Source organism: Argopecten irradians, chromosome 7 (assembly GCF_041381155.1).
Source record: "Argopecten irradians isolate NY chromosome 7, Ai_NY, whole genome shotgun sequence".
Taxonomy (NCBI): Eukaryota; Metazoa; Mollusca; class Bivalvia; order Pectinida; family Pectinidae; genus Argopecten; species Argopecten irradians.
Window position 1 is genome coordinate 3,202,805 of NC_091140.1, and position 19,885 is coordinate 3,222,689.

A 19,885-nucleotide genomic window follows, 5' to 3' on the forward strand; every position below is an offset into this window, starting at 1 on the left:
GACGTGACTGTACACAGAACACAGGCCAGCTCCACGAGAAAAGCTTTAATATTTTAACTGGATAAACAAGAGAAACCAAGATGGATTTTAGATGAAACACGTAAGGACAATGTTACCAGGATGTAGTGAGTGTGGTTTCGTGTTTGTGTAGTGCTAGTAATGTGTGTAAAAACTATCGGATAGAATACACAGGTGCTCTTTGGTTTCGTACTATATAAAATCGGGTATGGCCACGGACCGACGGTGAACGCGTCGAAACAGTGAGTCTGTGTCAACAAGGACTGATCGCATTTGGGAACTAAAGTAAAAAAGCAAATGTGGACTTAGCTATGTGCAAAGACACTACTGGTTCCTTCTGTTGCGAGGGAAGTGTGAGGATTTGAGATACATACCTGTCGAATCGCTGATTACAGGTGCGACAATGGTACTCGCGTTATGTCACTAACGGAGTACAGTGGAAGGATTTCGGGACTACGGGAGTCTCCAGGTTTTAGAAATGGCAAGTATGAAAGATTGTGATGACAACATGCCATCCAGAACTTTACGTTATACATTTCCTGTACTAGTTTTACTACAGTTTCTAATTGCCTTTGCCCAAGGCCAGGGGCCAGGGTCAACCTGTAGTAATGTAGCTAGTGAACAATTTTCAATCAAGGAGGGTCTGCCCTCGGGTAGCACTGTGGGCTCCATCATCACACAACCATCCTACACCTACACATTTAAGGAACCACAGTCTTTATTCGAGTTGCACCCCACAAGCGGGGTCATCACCACCAAAGCAGAATTAGATCGTGAGACGTTGACAACAAACCCCATACAAATTTTAGTGATTCGGTCCTTGTCAGGTACGACACAACAATGTCCTACAGAAGTCTTCATTACGGTTGTAGATGTAAACGATAATTCACCTGTTTTTCCACAACCAAGCATTCAAATCACATTTAATGAAAATGTCAGAGTTGGATACCAGGTACCTTTGACCAGTGCCACCGACATTGATCAAGGCAGCTTCGGTACAGTTACGAATTACACCATCATCAACATGACGGAATCGGCCAACGAAAAATTTAGATTAATTTACGATGTTAATCAATTTGGAGATGTACCTCTCATTGGGGCGATTGGTGGGTTAGATCGAGAGGATAAAAATTTCTACCAACTTTGGATTTCTTGCCAAGATCAAGGTGTGCCTCCCCTCTATGGATATTTGCAGGTGAATATTTCCATTGCAGACTACAACGATAATGCACCTCAGTTCTCACCAAGTCAGTACGTAGCCAGTATAAACGAGAGTGTCCCTGTAGACACCTCGGTAATCAAAGTCGAGGCCACTGATAAAGATATAGGTATAAACGGAGATATTACTTACAGACTAACCGACGACACCAACCAGTTCACCATTAATCCTAAAACAGGAGAAATTTTAACGACATCCTCACCGCTGAAATGTATGCGTCGGTGTGACAGGTCGACCACTGATGCGTGTGAGCCGTCCAGCTGTATGTTGACAATCGAGGTATGGGATGCTGGTCGTCCTCCACTTTCTGGGCGTGCGTACGTAACGGTCAACGTGAAAGATGAAAACAATAATGCTCCCGAAATGAAGGTCACTTATGTACCAAGTGGCAGCCTCGGATTCTCTACCATAGATGAAAATGCGTCCAATGGTACAAGCGTTGCCATTATAAGTGTTAGTGATAGCGACACCGGAAGTTACGGATCTATTTCTGATGTTCGTATCATATCTGGAAATGATTACAACCATTTTTACCTGCAGAATCGTCTGAACAACCAATTAGAGTTTCTGAAAGTCAACGGCAATGGCGTATTAGATCGCGAGAGGATTGAGAAATATAACATTACTATTCTGGCAGCAGATGGAGGAACACCACCCAAAACTTCTCTCAAAAGTATTCTAGTTTATATCAAGGATGTCAACGATCATCATCCAATGTTTACCCAAACCCAGTATAAAGTAACGCTGAGTGAAACCGTACCAGTAGCCAGCTATGTTACCAGTCTTACCGCTATCGACCTCGACACGGGTGACTACGCTAAACTATCGTATGAAATAATATCGGGGAACGAGTTTGGCTGGTTCAAAATAGATGTAAGTTCTGGCCTCGTAACAACTCAAGCCGCATTGAGGTATGAGGTAAAGACACAGGTTGTGATGAATGTCTCCGTGCATGATGGGAGTTTGAACCCTCTGTATAACTTCACCACCCTGATAGTTACAATCACTGACGAAAACGATATTACACCAGCATTTGATCACCAGATCTACAACGCTTCCATAGCTGAGGGATTGCAAGCAGGGTCAAAGGTCATTAACGTCACAGCCCGAGACGATGACTCTGCCCCCAATGGAACAGTAACATACTCTCTTCACCAGGACGTGGACGAGATATACCCAGGAACGTTTCAACTTGATCCTAACTCGGGCGTAATTACAACCAGGAAGGTCCTCGACAGAGAAGACATTTCCTACTATGTGATCAGAGTCATAGCTCGTGACGGTGGTACACCATCTCGATCGTCGACTGCTACAGTCAGTGTCCATGTGGACGATATAAACGATAGTATACCAACGTTTTACCCTGTTGCGTACTACGCTCAAGTTCTGGAAAACAAACCTGTGGGGACCAGTGTTGTGAAGGTCTCAGCTGTTGATCCCGACAATGGATCCAACGGAACGGTTTATTATTCCTTTAACGGAAATTATGCTCAGTTTAGGGTTGATCAGAACTCTGGTCAAATTACAACAGCAGCCATATTGGATCGTGCAACGAGATCTACATACACTTTGAGCGTCAAGGCAACAGATGCTAGAGGAAGGACCAACGTACAAACAGCATCTGTAGAGGTTTATGTTACTGATCAAAATGTGAATCCACCATCTTTCAGGAGCTCTGTATATGACTTTAGCATTGTAGAAGATCCAACCAATATGCCAGTGGTGACGGGTCGAACTGTTGGAACCGTTCAAGCAGACACATCCAATACAGGTGTGTCCATCTTCTATAGGATTGTGGCTGGTGATCCGAACGGTGTCTTCACTATCAACAGTGGCACCGGGAAAATCACCAACAACAAACGTGTGGACAGAGAAGACACGGCCCAATATTCCCTGAAGGTCATTGCTACAGCCGGTGGATTATTCGGGGAGGCTACGGTTCAAGTTACTGTCGGTGACATCAATGACAACACCCCCAAATTTACAAGTTCTGTTGCTGAAGCTAAAGTAGTTGAGAATTGGCCTGTCGGACATGATGTTTATTTAGCCAGAGCTTCAGACTCTGATTTTGGTCCAAATTCTCAGATTTCCTACCGTTTACAGTCGACTCATGATATATTCAATGTAAACCCAGCTACAGGGATGATCTATTTAGCCAAACAGATTGACAAGTCAAGTGTTCAAAACTTTGTCGTTAATGTGATAGCGTCAGATGGTGGAGTGCCCCAGCTTTCAGCGTCCATTAGGGTTGATATCGAAGTGATCGACATCAATGATCACACTCCTGTGTTTTCCCATAGTAACTATGAAGTATCCTTGAACGAGTCCCTAGCTGTGAACTCCCAATTCTTCACGCTGACTGCTACAGATGAGGACAGTGGCCTGAATGGTGAGGTAACATACAATATCACATCTGGGAATAGCGAGGGAAAGTTTGGTATTTTCCCCGACGGCAGACTCTACTTAGCAAGGATGTTAGATAGGGAGAAGAAAGATCACTACAAACTTACGATCACTGCCAAGGATATGAGTGTAGAACAGAGGAGTTCCTCAGCAAATATCTCCATCTACATTCTAGATGACAACGACAAACGTCCACTGTTTGATAACGCTTCCTACTTATTTGGTATCCTAGAAAACCAGCCAGTAGGAACTCCTGTAGGAATCGTAAAAGCTACTGACCTTGATATAGGACGCAATGCTGAGTTATCATATTACCTCGATCAGAATCAGGACAACTTCACCATTGACGCGCAAACCGGAGAAATTTCAAGTTTACGACCATTTGACAGAGAATATCTGAATGAAACTATGGGTAGAACATCATATATGTTTTCTGTGTATGTCACTGACAATGGTCTACAGAGACTGACGGACTCTGTTATGGTGGTTGTTGATGTTCGCGATGTCAATGATAACCCTCCAAAGTTCAAAGAAAATGTCTATCGGGCGTCCTTAAAGGAGGACGCTGCTGAAAACACACGTGTACTGAAGGTTGGAGCGTCGGATAACGACACCAACGAAAATGCTGCTCTGTCGTATCTGATTGTAGATGGCAATGTGGACAACAGATTTCAGATTAATGCTGGGAATGGACAGATCTTCTTAAGTGGTGGTCTGGATAGAGAGAACCAGGAGAGTTACACCCTCGTTATCATCGCTAGTGATTCCGGGAAGACTGTACAATACACTGCAACAACAACTGTGTCAATTACTGTTCTTGATGTTAACGACAATGCTCCTCTCTTCGACCAAACTGCTTTTGATATTGGCATTTCAGAAACAACACAGCTAGGTGAGGAAATAGCTCATTTCACAGCGACAGATACTGACCTTGGAGAGAATGCGCAGATCACCTACAGGGTTAGTGACAATGGAGGAACATTTAACATCGATCGTAATACAGGAAAGTTGTACTTAGAGAAACCTTTAGACTTTGAGAAGAAATCACTGTATAATTTGAATATATCGGCTGAAGACAAAGGTCGAACTCCACTGTCCCAGTATGCTCGTCTTACTGTGCGAGTTCTGGACGCTAATGACAATGCACCAGACTTTGGCTCAACCCCATCCTATGTGACCGTTTCGGAAGATGCTACACTTTATACCAACATTCTTAAGGTCACTGCAACCGATCCTGATGATGGAAACAATGGAAAAGTTGTCTATTCCCTCAAGGCACAGAGCCCTTCTGGAGACAATTTCAAGATTGATGCTACCAATGGTTATATTTACATCTCGTCTATTTTAGATCGGGAGACGACCTCGACCTTCACCCTGAAGGTAGTGGCTACAGACTCTGCTGTGACCTCTCTGAGGAAATCTTCAGAGAAGGAAATAATGGTCTCTATCAGTGATGTCAATGATAATGATCCAGAATTCCTGTCTATGGACGCTATAGCTCTCCCGTACCCTTCAGTACAGGGTAAATTTGGCAGGGTGTTGGCAAGAGACCCCGACAATGGCTCAAACGGTACTGTCGTGTATGAACTGGCCCAAGGAGATCAAGAAAAATTCAGACTTGTTGAAACTACAGGTGAACTTTTTCTTCGTAAAAACATTGGTCAGACTCCAGTAATGTACTCTCTACGTGTGATAGCCAGAGACCAGGGGATTCCGTCCGCACGCTCAACATATATTGACATCACTGTTATCTTGGTCGGAACATCCGGTGGGCCGACATTTATTGGACTGCCATATAACGGACAAATATCGGAAAACCAGCCGGCAGGAAGTGATATCCTCACAGTGGAAACTTCACCAACAGTATCTACGACGGAATATTACATCACAGGAATTACTTCAAGTAAAGATTCTATGGCTAATTATTTCAAAGTGAATAAATTAGATGGATCCATTACTTCGTCAGTTGTGTTAGATAGAGAAACCCATGGAGATAACTTCACTGTTCAAGTTTGCGCCCTGGAGAATCAGAATTCTGGTCCGAAGGCGACACTGACTCCGGTAAGTAGTAACCTTCATTGTCTGTATTACAAGGTGTAAAACAGTAAAATATTGTTTATAATGTCAAGCTTGAATTTTTAGACTATCTAGATATCATATTTGGCCTTCCACAACTTTCCGAAGTGTCTTTGATAATTCTTTCAAATGTTGTGATGGTGATTAAATTTCAGAAATTCATATATACCGTACAATAATGTATTGGGGGTTTCTAAATCAAAATCAGTATATACATACCATAGCTCAAGCTTTACATTATAACAATTTTTATTGTACACTTGAACATAACTTAAGTGTTTCAGTGATTATTAGTGTATTATATAGAGTCCTGAATACTGCGGTAGAGAAATGGAGAAGGGGCCACAGTGCTACACTGATCGCTAGAGGCTTGAGACTGGTCAAACATTTAAATGAGTTGACAAATACCTAGAACAAACACGCTGCCCTTTCTGGTCAGTGTCAGTAAATGTTTAGTGCAAATAAATTACTGAAGGAATTATAGCATATTTGGTCAAGTTTTACTGTAGGGTGCAAAACAATCTGACCATTTCTGACCATTCTAGGCAAAGTCACAGGTAATATTTCTGTGCATTAGAACTGTTTTTGTTTGTGTATAGGTAGATTTACCAGAGTATACCAGTAATAACAGAACAGGGTGTGACTCGGATATAGTTTTATAATCCTGGCTGACTTTTACATTCAAATGAAATTAAATACCACGCTGTGAGAATTTTAGTAATAGTTTAACATCTAAAGCTGTAGACTGTTTTAACTTAATTCTTTAAAAATTAACTTAACTTAGTTCTTTAAAAAAAGTTTGTAACCATGCAGGTTACAGAAAAAACCCCTTTTGGATATGAACTGTAGTTATATAGTTTTGTTATATATATTGTACAACAATACTGAAGAATTATAGACCACTTTCTTGTGTTGTATTTAAAATGAGCGGTATTGTAAAAAGTGTGATCTAAAACCCAGTGTGAGACCATACGTCATTGTAATGAATAGGCAGACTAGGTCTACTGTAAATTGATCATATAATATACGCGACTGTTGTTCTGTTAAAACGTTATAAGAGGAGCCTGAACGCCACTGAAGTGGCCATGTGTGATCGAAACCCCTTACACAAACTGAAGCCTGAACCGTGCACATTCACATCTTTTTCATCGTTACACCAAACTTGTCATTAGACTCGAGTTTTCAGTGCAGTTGATTTAATTGGCAATAAAATAAAAACGGAGTTCCAACATGCCAGGGATTCACACAACCGACGATAATCAAATTTTTATTAAGACCTTAGGCAGTCTACATTGTTGGACTGAAAATGTGAAATCAGTTGTACATACTTGTCATTATATGGTTTTATTTGGTTTCGTTTAGAATTGATTCAGGTTTCGGGGCAGTTCTTTTCACCCAGGTTGGTATTTACCTGGCCCACGAGACTGACGGAGTATAGAATGGTTTTGTATAGCTGTGGGGATATCGGGACTACGCACACCTTTTGTCCCCTTACCACAGTCAGATTCACGTTTAGGCCTTCGGTGATATAGAAGGAACTGAAAGGACTATTGTACTCAAGTTTTATTATCAAAACATGCAGACTAATCATGCAGATATTGTGTTAGTCAGGTGGATTTAGATTCCGGGGTTTTATGTTTAATATCTGAGGTAGAAGTAGTGATAGATAGGTCAGTCGTTGTCATTTTGATGTTATTGGTCTGGAATAATTACATCAAAAGTAAATTTTAGAATATTTTGCGTTTATCCAAAATGTATACAATTTGTATGTACCGGTATATTATATGAAGGTGTTTGAATAGCTTTGATCCAGCTGTACTGGAACTTCCTGTAGATAGCATTGCTGTACAGGTATAAGATTTAGTCTAGATAATCAATCCAACAATGTAATTAAACCAGCCCAACAAACATATGCCGTCAATTTTTATTGCTGACTTGTAGCGACATTTTTATGGTGAAACCTGTGCAGAGTTATGTCATCACCATGGCGACAGGTGGTGAGTTGTGAAGTGGAACAGATTCCCATACAGGTGTAGACAGGTTGTGGGCCGACCCCTAGGGACCCGGTCCCCTGAGGCAGGGCCAACATACTTGTATACACACCTAGATGTTTAATACCTGCGAAAATAACAGACACAGTCAATTCCAACATTATATACAGAAACCTTCCCCGAATTATCTTTGAAATTACAATAAAATATCAAGTATAAACTGTAACTACCATACTTTAAAAATATTCCATGGCAACATTTAAAAAATAATATTGTTGAAATTGATCTATAAGATGAGGTTGAACAAAATGAAAAAAGTCTTTAAATCGTAAATTGAGTTTTTCTTGTATCTGTTATAAAGCTTGAAATTTTAGGTGTGTTATATGGTCTATTGCTTTAAAATTAAAATTAAATTGTTTCCAAATTATGTAGATATGTATATTCTGTGTTTAAAAATAGAAATTTTACGCTTCAAATATTTTAAATTGAGATTTTTCATCTCAAGAGTTGAGTTATAAATATCCTGCTTTAGTTATCAATGAAGTCATAAGAAAACAAGGTATACTTATACCATATTTGGTAATTATTTTACAGGCGTATCATATTTAAAGATAAAAATTCATTTTAAAACGGTTAAAAATATTTAGGTTATTCAATATTCACAGAAAAGCTAGTTAAGAAACTTCGATTGAAATCTTTTATTTGCTGTCCCTAATACATGTGGTTAGCTGGCTGATGTACTTATGGACCAGAAATGTTCAATTAAAAAGGAATATTAGCCTTTTTAAAGCCGCGGTCCATAGAAAGTTGGTCACCTGGGTTTTATAATGAAATCTTTATATAACGATTTGTTCTTTAATGTTCAGGCTCTCCTGGACAAGAAAACTTCACTGAAGGCTCTTCTGTAATGTATTTACATAAATCTTACATTTTCACAAGTGTTCTAGAGAAATCGTTCTAACGCTGTCGATAAATATATATAAGAACTTGTGAAGTTGATACCGATAAAAGCCAATTTTAGTGACCCATTTGTAACTGCAAAGTAGAGTTGTGTGTTGTACATGTATATAAAATTGTATTGCACTTGCAGGACTATTGGATACAGTGAAAAAGAAACAAATTTCTTATCCTTAATGTTTCAAGTTTTACATTAGGAGCTAGAATATGTCATACTTATAAGAGTATAAATGGGTTTGGTTGGAGAAGAGATTTGTAATTAGGTAATTCCTCGACTAACACATGTTTGCTGTAGGATATTTTTATTCTAAAGGAATGCCACATACATAATACAGACTTTATTCATACCCATGGTCCATGGACAATGTAAGAGTTAGTATAGAATTTTAACTATAAAACAGGAATAAAATATTCCTATAGTTAAGACATCGCTGATCCTGTTAAAACTAGTTATTTTGTTGAATACCTTGAAGTAATTTGAAGAGATGAGATATTTACCCGGCACTTAAAACCTATCAGTAATTACAATCGAAGACTGGTACACAGGAATGTGTTCATTGTCTACCTTTAAATATTGATAAATTCTAATTAAGGAATGTTTGAGAGGTGAGCGGTCACCTGTGTCACAGATCGACAGGTATGATGGACATGCTGACACCATATATACAGGTCTGGTGCATCAAAATGTCATCCAGCTGTAGTCAACAGCTGTAGGAAACAGTCTTAGTTACAGGAGTAATTAATTGATCAAGTAATCAGACTTATAAGTTGTCAATTAGCATGTCTTATGTCTAATAGTTATTTATCAAGAATCTCTAATTGTGTAAAACAGAGTTGTCTGTCCTTGAGTGTATAGGTATTTTGTGTTTAAGGCATTAGTGTCTGTTTGTGTAAAAAAAAAAAGTTTTTTTTTCTCTAAAGAAATGACATTAGATTGACAAAAATGTAATACCCTAAATCTGGAAAGTGAAAGTAGATGGAGGTCTTATTTGAGGATGAATACAGTAGTTACACACAAGAGCAGGTAACTCTGTAGTAAAGAGATGTTATAGGAATTAGACTTATCACCGACTGTACTTTACACAACTTCCTGTGGAAGTTTTTGGTCATAACTCATGGCTGACTCAACTGATTAATGATGATAAGTTTGTAATGATACCTGATCTGTTTTTACCTGTCCACTGATCACCTATACACAGGTATACAGCACACCATTATGGTGATATCAGAGACATGTTCATCATTTCTTGCCTCCAGTGATAACACAACTTTTTATTTGTCACTAGCTTTAGTAACACTCTGATACACTTCTTGGTTAAATACGCTTTGAAAGGATGGATTAAAGGAACTTGTACAAGTCCTCTTGAAACTACTCTAAGCCACTGAGATAGGGTTTATCAGTACCTTCTGTCCTTGTCTACCTCTCTCGACCCATCCTCGTGACTCTGTATGCTCCTTCCCCCCATTACGACCTCATCCCCTCCATGTGACCTGTGGTTTACAAAGACAGAACTTAAGGTCTAATCCCACTAGTCAATGTACACAAACCATCATCACCAATGGGATTATACAGATAACCTTGTCTGATACAGACAGGTAAGAGATACCTGGACTAAATGCAATCAGCACAGGTGTGATATCCCTGTATAGATGTTAGTCTGTCTATACATCTGTAATCCTGGCTTTCCTCACTTTTTGTGAAAGTCAAATCACATTCTTACATCACACACAAAGAATTAACACATCAGAAGTTTTCTTTTGAGCTTGATCATATCGACCCTGACAGTATCTGTTCTTCACCATAAATTATCACAAATAGCGTCTCTTATAAAATAGAAAAAAACAAGCTTTTATCTTCTGGCTCTTTCTTCATGTATAAATTTTACAGATTGGGCATACCTGCCTAAGGGATTAAAACTTTAGACAAGAAAAACCAGGTGATAGGTTATAATTATTTAGGATACGTCCAGGAAACCATTTGTCATTGTCATTACCTCACACAACAACTGGACAAGCACCTGTCAGACCTGCAATGTATAGACTGGACAGACTAACTTCTACTAAATCTTGACCATCTTTATAAAGCTATTATTTAATTTTGAAATGGTGGTTGTGTCCTGGTTAAGTTGGCCTGTAGGTATATGTAATCATTAGGTAAGGACATATAGCATGTTGTATAGTCCAGATAGTGAAATGGCTGGGAGGTAAAATATGTATAATTATCATTATTACAGTTGACCTGTTTAAGACATCAAGCCCATTTAAAGGAGTTAGTGTTAAATATGGACGACATGTATAATTAACATATGACACCTGGAAATTCAAATTCATTTCACCTGTCAGGTTTTCTTCAATGCAATGTAAAGATAATTAGCTACAATAGAATTTACTTACCTGGTAATATTACGGAGTGCACACATATACAAGCTGGGAAGCATGTTAATATCCATTATAGAGTTTGCCAGAGGCAGTCCTGCCGTGTCATCATTTCTTATTAAATTAATTATGATTTGTGTGACATTTGTATTACAAATTCAGCCATCAGAACTATCTGCAGGGAAAGTTCAAATATTCCTTGAGGAAAAAAACCTTGAAAAGTTTCACTATAAACAGGTGTTGTCAATTACATGTGATTTACTGTATATATAATAAACTGTTTACAGTTTGATATAAGATTTAAATTATATTTTACGAGCCCAGAATTAAAGTTAACAGGCGAAGTGCATAAAAATACAATTTCTCCTTTAAAGTTTTTTTGATAAAAAACAGTGAAGTTGTCAAACTAAAATCCATTAGTTGTTTGTGATTAACAGGAAGATTCTGTATAATACTACATAATATATAACAATCTTTGGTATAGGATGTGTCAGACTAAATATAACATTAGACATTCATGTTCAAGCTTACTAAAATGTTTAGTACATGTAATTATAATTCTATTGTTTTAGAATTATATTTTTAAATTAACATTGTTATTATTGCATATCATTTTGCATTAATTTTGACCAGTCCACTAAACCTATCCCCTTTAGGAGGTATGTAGTGGACATTCCATTGACTTGATAATACTGGACATTAATGTGGTCAGTCCTGATCTATTGAGCCGATAACATCAATGAATTTTAGGATTTTATTTATAGCTTAATTTTCATTTGTCCTAAAGGTTAAGTTTTATTTCTTTTACGAAACGCTACTGATTAGATTTCTATTACTGGTTGGTATACACAGACACGTTTTGTTTTCCTTTGACAACTAATTGGTAATTAATAATATTCTTCTTGGTAGTTCGCTGTTAAATTATTGAAATAAAGTATACATTTTTGACTGATACAGTATTATTTCACAAAACAACAGGTTTTTGATATTTGTAAGTTTAAACCAATACATCTATAATATGTCGGGGATATCAAGCCATGATATTGAGATGTACTTGCTAATGATGTCATTAAGAAGAAATCAATATAAAATAAACATCTGATCCAACATAAAAAATGGCAATTTGAATATCTTAAATAGTCCCTTTTAATCATTCTCCGATATCACAAGCATTCCCTTGCAGTAAAATATGCACTTAAAAACGCTTTGTATAAAAAATTCTTTCTATACCGGTAGTCAAGATATATTTCATTTTAATGTATTTGGAGATGATAGGTTGGGGGTCAGAAGTGTGATATTATTAATAAACCAGCCTGTGACAGAACTGGTGAGATATTTAAAGGTTATACAATAGGACTGTCCTACTGAGGCTCCGGCCTCACAAAACACGATCACACGTTTTACATGTTTCTCATCCACAAAATATCAGCTGGAGAGAGGAAGTCTTAACTATCTTCTCCATATTTTATGTAACCTGTTGAAATTTTTCATTCCTTTAAATGTCCATTTGAAGATACGGCCCTGGTCGGGAGTATGTGTCCTGTATCGTAATAACTAATTAGGTGTAGTGAGACACACAGCTCTGTATGAGGGAAACTCAGCTATGTGCTGTCGTCAGACCTAGAAATGTCTGTACCTGTACAGTTTTACCTGGTAACACAGGCAATATAAAGTATGATGTTTTAAGTGCAGTGACGTTAGTTTAGTCACAATCATTGCGTTGTAATGGGAAACAAAATTTGCGCGGAATACCTCCACAAATTTTTATGATAGTTGGTAAAAAGGTGTCACTGTTAAAATGCCAGGATCAAGCTGCGATATTATCTTGTCTAAACCTAATATTGACATTACAGGCATCTAAATATACAGATACGTTTTCAGCTAAACATTTTCTCTGGGAATTTGTAAGGACCAATCTCTGTATAATGTAGTAATTATATTAGGTAAGACTAGTGGCTATATACATATACAGTTGTCCTTTTTTAACACATTCCCAGTGAAGAGAGATAAACTACTGCCAAAATCATGTGATTTTAAAATGACAGTATTTTAGGAGGTTGATAGCTATCTGTAGGATCCTGTGTAGATCACTTAATGCACAGCTAACAAAAACATGACCCTCTGAAATACAGCTCTGAAGAAACTTGTCTAGGATTCGAATATTGATGCATATAGTTGACAGATTAAACTTAATGAAACTTGATGTTGCACATGTTCCTGTTAGTCAAACTGACAAAAGCAGTTAAGGAGGTTAGTTTATGGTTGGTTTGGGAATTAAGGGGAGATAACTGGTGAGTTAGCTGTCAGAAGTGAGACTGAACAGCCCCCAATGAAATCCCAGTAGGGATCTTCAGGGCTACTCTCCTAGGCTCTGTTATAAATTACAATTGTTTAATGATAACCAATTATAACAAAAGATAAAAACCCCATAAAAATGTTATTTTTAAAGGCTATAAAATCCCCAGAGTTGTTGTGGGAGGAAGGCTTCAGGTTTATGAATTATGGTAAGGGAACTTGTAGAAATTTCTGGGTAAATATTACAAAGATGTACATACAGATCATGGTTCTACCAAAACAAATTGTTGTATCTTTAACTACAACATTCCTCACATGATTACATTTGAAAATAATCTAGAAATGTAACCGTGATAGTTTTACTTTTAATCTTATGAGTTAGGATTATCGGAAAGGTCTGATGTTGTACAAGTCTTGACTGTAATTCTGTACTTTGTGTACGTTTGGCATTTTATGGAAGGTTATGGTAGTTCGGTTCTTTGTAGTAGTTTGGAAGTTCATGTATGATTGCCTACAATTTTGTGGTAGTTGGTCCTTTTGGAAGTTCCAGGTAGTTTTGCACTTCCTCCCCTTTAGACCATGATGTCCTGGTATTGCTAGACTAAGGTGTCATTGTTAGTAAACACTAGAATGTCATTGTACAAACTTCGGACTAAACAACGACCTGGGTGCTTGTTACCAGAACCATAGCTGTGATGTCAGGGGGTCGTTATCAGAACCATAGCTGTGATGTCAGGGGGTAGGCACACTTTCCCCCTATAACTGTGACCAGGGTACACCTAATACAAAGTGCTCGATGAATCAAAGGAAATCCTGTCTTTATACCAATGTTTGCTTGACATCTACGAATTTGTATGGAAATCTTATAATGGGCCGCCACCTCCACAATGTTCGGCCATTAGATAAACTATTAATATTTTTGGGGTGATTTTTCGCTTAGCCTTTTAATTGAAAGTCGACTAGCAGAATTCCCTGCTGTCAGCTTATGGCAATGTTGAGTTGTCATCCATTATAGAAGTGTAAGTCGCAGTAATGTGTCCTTACAAATTCATTAAAGTTTCTTGATATTCTTGTGAGTCGTTTTGGAGTCCCGTTTGGATCCTTAACAGCTTCGGACACGTCTAATGGGGACAGGACAATTAACACTGTCATCGGGTGTGAAAACAGTTAACTCCCAAAGCATTAAACATTGATAGAGGGATACACATTCTGATCTAGTTCTAGGGAAAGTCTACTGGGCTATCATTGTTATCATAGACAGGTATTCAGAAAATGTAGCCCTCACTTAATGGTATCTGTAGTGAGATTATAGAAAGTGCTTTGTGTAAATGAGATGGTTTTAATATCCGAAAAATCACTCGAAAATCAGCTGAGGGAGTTTATAGATAGATGGTGATTTCATTCTGGTCTGATATTTGGAAAGATAAGGAAAAACACAAATGAATTGGATAACCTACTTTATATGATTTATATAGGACTTCATGATGGAGTTCTTGGAATTTAATTAAAAGCTTTCAGGTTGCTGACCGCCTTTTAGTTGAAGCTTTATTTGAATAACATGAAAGATTAATGTTTTGATAAATTCTATATTTAGATTTTAATTTCCTTGATTATTCATAAGGAATGGCTATATTTTCATTCAGTATAATTCAAATAATTTCAGTAAAGGGTAAAAGACTAAATATTTGTACAGGAAATATATATACCTGAGATTAATACCTCTATGTAATTCTACGACTGATTTGCCCTGACAGAACTAATGGTCGGTTTGTTGTGGTGCCGACCAACAATCCAGATAACAGTAAACAGGCTGAGATACAGGAGAGATAGAGAACCGTTATCTGTTCTCCATCAGGGTACCTAGTGACCAATATTGTGGTAGTCTACGTCTGGCAGGCCAACTTCTTGTGACATATGATTTTAATTAACAAATTATGCTGTGTTCCCCCAGGGGTAAACCTCTTTGTAGATTAATCAGATGGAAGGTTAGTAGCAAGTCAGGCTCAAATTTAGGCAGATTTACTCAAAGGTTTTAAAGTGGAATTGAAATGTCAGGTATATTAAAAATGTACACTGACGGAATGTTTTGCATGTAAATCCCATCAAATATAAGTCCTTCTATTGCTTACATATGTTTTTGCCAATAGAGAGTTCTTCACAAGCCTCCTGTTCACGAGTGGCAGAACGCTCTCGGGGCATACTATATTGTAACATATTACATCAAAGTGTTGGAGGTGCAAATCTGACCAGATCTACAATATTCAGTATTATAGGCCTAGCTGTGAAATCTGTAAATTCAATTGTGTAGCAGCTTGATGTTGGGACTCGTTTCTATATCACGTTAACACCTGGCTCAGGTTGACCTTTTGATGTGTGCCCCCTTAACGAGATCCCTGTTACGCTCAGGTGTAAATTAGATTTTAGGGTTGACTCCTCTTCAGGTATAACAGGACAGGTATGGAGCCCCCTTTAGGGACCCTTGAATCAATGACTCGTCACCTTTTATACCCACTCGGGGTGAATGGTGGGTGGATGTGAAGTTTTCTCCAGGCATTGAAAAGTGTCTTATGAGTAGAGACTCGGACAACCAGCTAAATGTCAGCCATCTTGGTTTGTCACAGTCCAGTAAACTCTTTATTGTGCAATGTGTGCTTGGAGGGACATTTGGCAGACTTTATGAGCCATGAAAACCAAAGGTTCTATAAAAATGGATCTAGATGGAGATTTGGAATGTACAGACATTGTCTGGCATTGTGGAGAAGAGATCACCCTTATAAGCTAAAGGACATGTTTACTGTCTCTGTTAGATATCTGGTCTTTGTGAAAGGGATCTACTAGGTATACATCCTGTATATATATACCCGTAAAACACCTGCCTTATTAGGTACCAACAAAAATTAAATCCTCTTACGACCCAACACAAGAAAAATTCTTTTTACTGTCGAATGCAATTTGATTCGTTGTATCAGTGAAAATTCTTCCTAAAGTACAATTTTTATATACTTGTACATTATAATACACTTCTACACAAAAAAAACTGTCATTAAAGATTAATAAGGGACATTCATACGAGCTGCATATCATATTATAAAACCCATGATGATGTACTTTTTATGAAGAAAGCATCCCTTTTCTATAAGTTAGACTCTATAAAATATGTTATCTAGCCACTGCCTGCCGTAAAGTTTCGGTTTTAACTTCCAAAGTACACATTTTAATATGAACGGACATTTCTGGGTAAGGAGAAACAAGTGGCTTGTCTTTATATCAACTTTACAAAGTATTGTTGTATTATAGTTGTTTGTGATTTATGTATAAATAAAGAGGTTTTAATATAGCTGTGATGGAGAGGAGATGTGTTGGTGTGTGTATCCACTCAGTAAGGAAAAGTTTGGCTATATTTAATGGTGGCTGTAGTTCCAACTGACCATAAAACATCTCTATGTACACTCGTCACATCAATCACTTCCCTTAACCTTCCACTCACGCACAAACAAAATCTCTTTCTGTTGTCAAAACTCTTGACGGGAATGCAAATTGCAGAAGATTGTTCCATGTTGGTGAAAGAAGTTGGTTGATTCTGCAGATGTTTGAGTGAGTGCCTGCGATGTTGAGGAATTTTGGTATTGCGAGTCCTGACTGGGTGTGAGATGTATAGAAACTAGTTTGATTGTCGGGTCTGACAATGGAGGCTGGCACATCTAAAGTAGAAATCTCCAAACATCTGCTGGAATCGGACTAACTGACATGGTAAATTGGTGTTACACAACATATGGTCCGAGTCTTGGGGATGTTTGGGTTGACATTCTGGTGATGACAAAGATACCATTGTTACATGTAATTACATTAGCAGGAAATGTGTTACAGACAAAAAACTATGTGCACCAAAAATTCAGATTCTTATCATAATTCGCAGTCATTTGGCCCCTGCAGCAGACTAATAAATCTGCCTTCTTAAAGGTCACTTCTGCATGTAGATTTTTAATGAAGAATTTTTGAAATTTGGTAGCTGCCAAAGATCAATAAAAGTAAGAAACATAAAAAGTGATTTCATCTCAAATTTGTATATTGAAAATGGGTAAAGCAACACTTTGCTAAATGTTCTGGAAAATTAGCTTGATTTGAGTGAAAGCCAACTACTAACTGAAAATATTAGAGAATTGGCGAGCACAGAGAAACAGGGTGGGGGGGAGTTAAACGAATTAAAGGAAATGGAAACAATTCTTCTGCTTCATGATGAGCTGTTATTACTGGCAGACTATGTGGGGAATATGTAGGTAGGAATCACGGGAATGGAGTGTGGATAAAGGAAAGGCCGGATACATTATACCAAGTTATTCATTTAAGTATATTTTGTTTTTTCTACGTTTATAAGAACATTCTTGTCGCACGATAAGGCTGGCTTGGCTCCAATGCAGATGAAAAGACACCCAACAGTACAATGGCGGTGTAGCCATTATATATCTGCCACTTTGGTAGCAGTGAGCCCCCATACCTTTTGTCGTCTAAAATGTATCTTTTGTAATATTATCACATACCCCTTTATACAAATTTCATACCCGACTGCTTTTCTGAAATTCATACGAGACAAAGCTAAGTTGATTTAAACAAACCGACCTCCTGAAATACTGGGACAGGTATAGTTTATATCAAATGATATCGAAGAGTGATTCATGACAATACAGTTATTCATAGACACAAAGAAACCTGGCAGTCACTAAGTCTGTTTCATTACGTACAGTTGTATAAACCTACGATCATTTGAATTACGTTGATGGTGGTGACACGAAAGATGGGCAACACCGGATCCGTAACGGCCATGATAGTTAGCCATTTTGTACCCTCCCACCCTTCCGACGGTGGATCAGTCCGTTCATGAACCAATGACTAACCCAGGAAACATTTTACGCGATCTGTGTCTATTTTTTCAAACCAATAACCCTATCAAATTAGAACTTTGACACCCTGTATGTGTTCCCTCACTTTGCCCGACACGAAAGAGGCGGAATTTAAAGTGAATTATACAGTCAATTTAGCTCCTTTAGAAAAACGGTGGTATATTCCGATGCTATCTACCCAAGATGTGTGCCAGTCATTTTCTTATCTCCAAATAATGCTTGAGACAAAAATAGAATAACAGCATTCTCTTTAATAATGCAGCTCAGGACGAGGGACACAATCCAATTGTTTGTTGTATACAGATTGTTGTAGGGGGTATTTGGTACAGCGTGGTAACTTCTTTTGGTTCAGTTTAGTACTTTATGTTGCTTCTCTGTTCAGCAAGGCTTAATACTGTTACAAATATTTTTACTATATTTTATTCCCAGTATGGGTCTAATATTTCATTGCCCGTCTTTCATTTAAGAAGATTTACGTTTATTTTCTTCCTATAAAATCCTATTGGAGATGTGTCAGGGCACAGGCAGGTTTTATCCATCCAAGTGGACGGTATTCAGGGGATGGCCGTGGCTTTGTTGCTCACCTGACGAGTGTCGTTGATGCCCCTATTGTTATATAGAGATAATCCAGATCAGTTGAGGAGGTCAGGCTTGACCTAGATGACCACTGTCCAGGGGTTCTTTACGCGGCCACAAAGGACCTGATTGACAGCCAAAAGGAGTTGGAATCCGCAATCCTTTTGTGGACATGGAAAAAATACCTGAATCACAAATGATCATTAAATCCGCTTGTGAATTTAAACAGAAATGCACAAATAAATGCTGATAATGGCTTAAAGATTGACTGGTGATAGTATTATAACGTCTGTGAGGGAGGGAGCCACGCATGGAAAGCTGCGTGCTGGTGTATGAAATGATTGAAACCAATAGGCTCAACATCAAAAGAAATGAAAGCCAAATATTTCCATATTTTCAAATTAGCATTTGGTTGCTTTGCAGGTGGAAAAAGAAATTCATTTGATCGATATTCGTAAGGTTTTACACTACTGAGGATTTAGCGTGACGTGGCGTGACAGTGAACGCCATCACGCTAGTACAAAACATCAGAGCCTAACTATACAATTAGGGCTAAATAAACCAATAGTCAATGAAAAAGAAAGGTTCACACAATTGATTATTTCCAATCTAAAAACGATCCTTTATTCAACAAATATAAGATTGTTGAGCATTCTTGATTATAATGACGAAGGTAGAAATAACGGGTGTTTAGTCTCGTACAGGAAGCAGAGTCACATTAAGGTCATATTATACGATTATAAATTTTCCAATCAGATTTTTTCATAGCTTTGATCCTGTATTAATGTGTAATAATTATGCTGCAGGGCAAATATCATTGGATAAATTATAAATTACTCCTTTATAATGCGTGTAGGTTTTCTGTCATGAAGTTCGTTACCTGTACATACGATACAGTGAGTTTATAGTCCAGATTATAGTCGTTAAAATTATATATTGTGTCTAGAAATTTAAGTAGATATAGCCTGGTTTATAGAGGGTCAACACTTTAAGCTAATTAAAACCCATGAATCTCTGCCATTCCATTCAGGTAAAGGTACACCGACACCTGGGAATTCTAGCATCTCTCTCCTCAC

At 37.8% G+C, this 19,885-nt stretch overlaps 1 protein-coding gene across 1 annotated transcript in view; it reads left to right on the forward strand.

The window, feature by feature from the left end:
* The window catches only part of LOC138327295 (protocadherin Fat 4-like), a 74,563-nt gene continuing 54,678 nt past the window's right edge, over positions 1-19,885 (forward strand). The window contains exon 1 of the mRNA XM_069273275.1: positions 1-5,701. Within this exon, the coding sequence (XP_069129376.1) occupies positions 497-5,701 (5,205 nt within the window). The 5' untranslated portion in view covers positions 1-496. The remainder of the gene's footprint in view (positions 5,702-19,885) is intronic.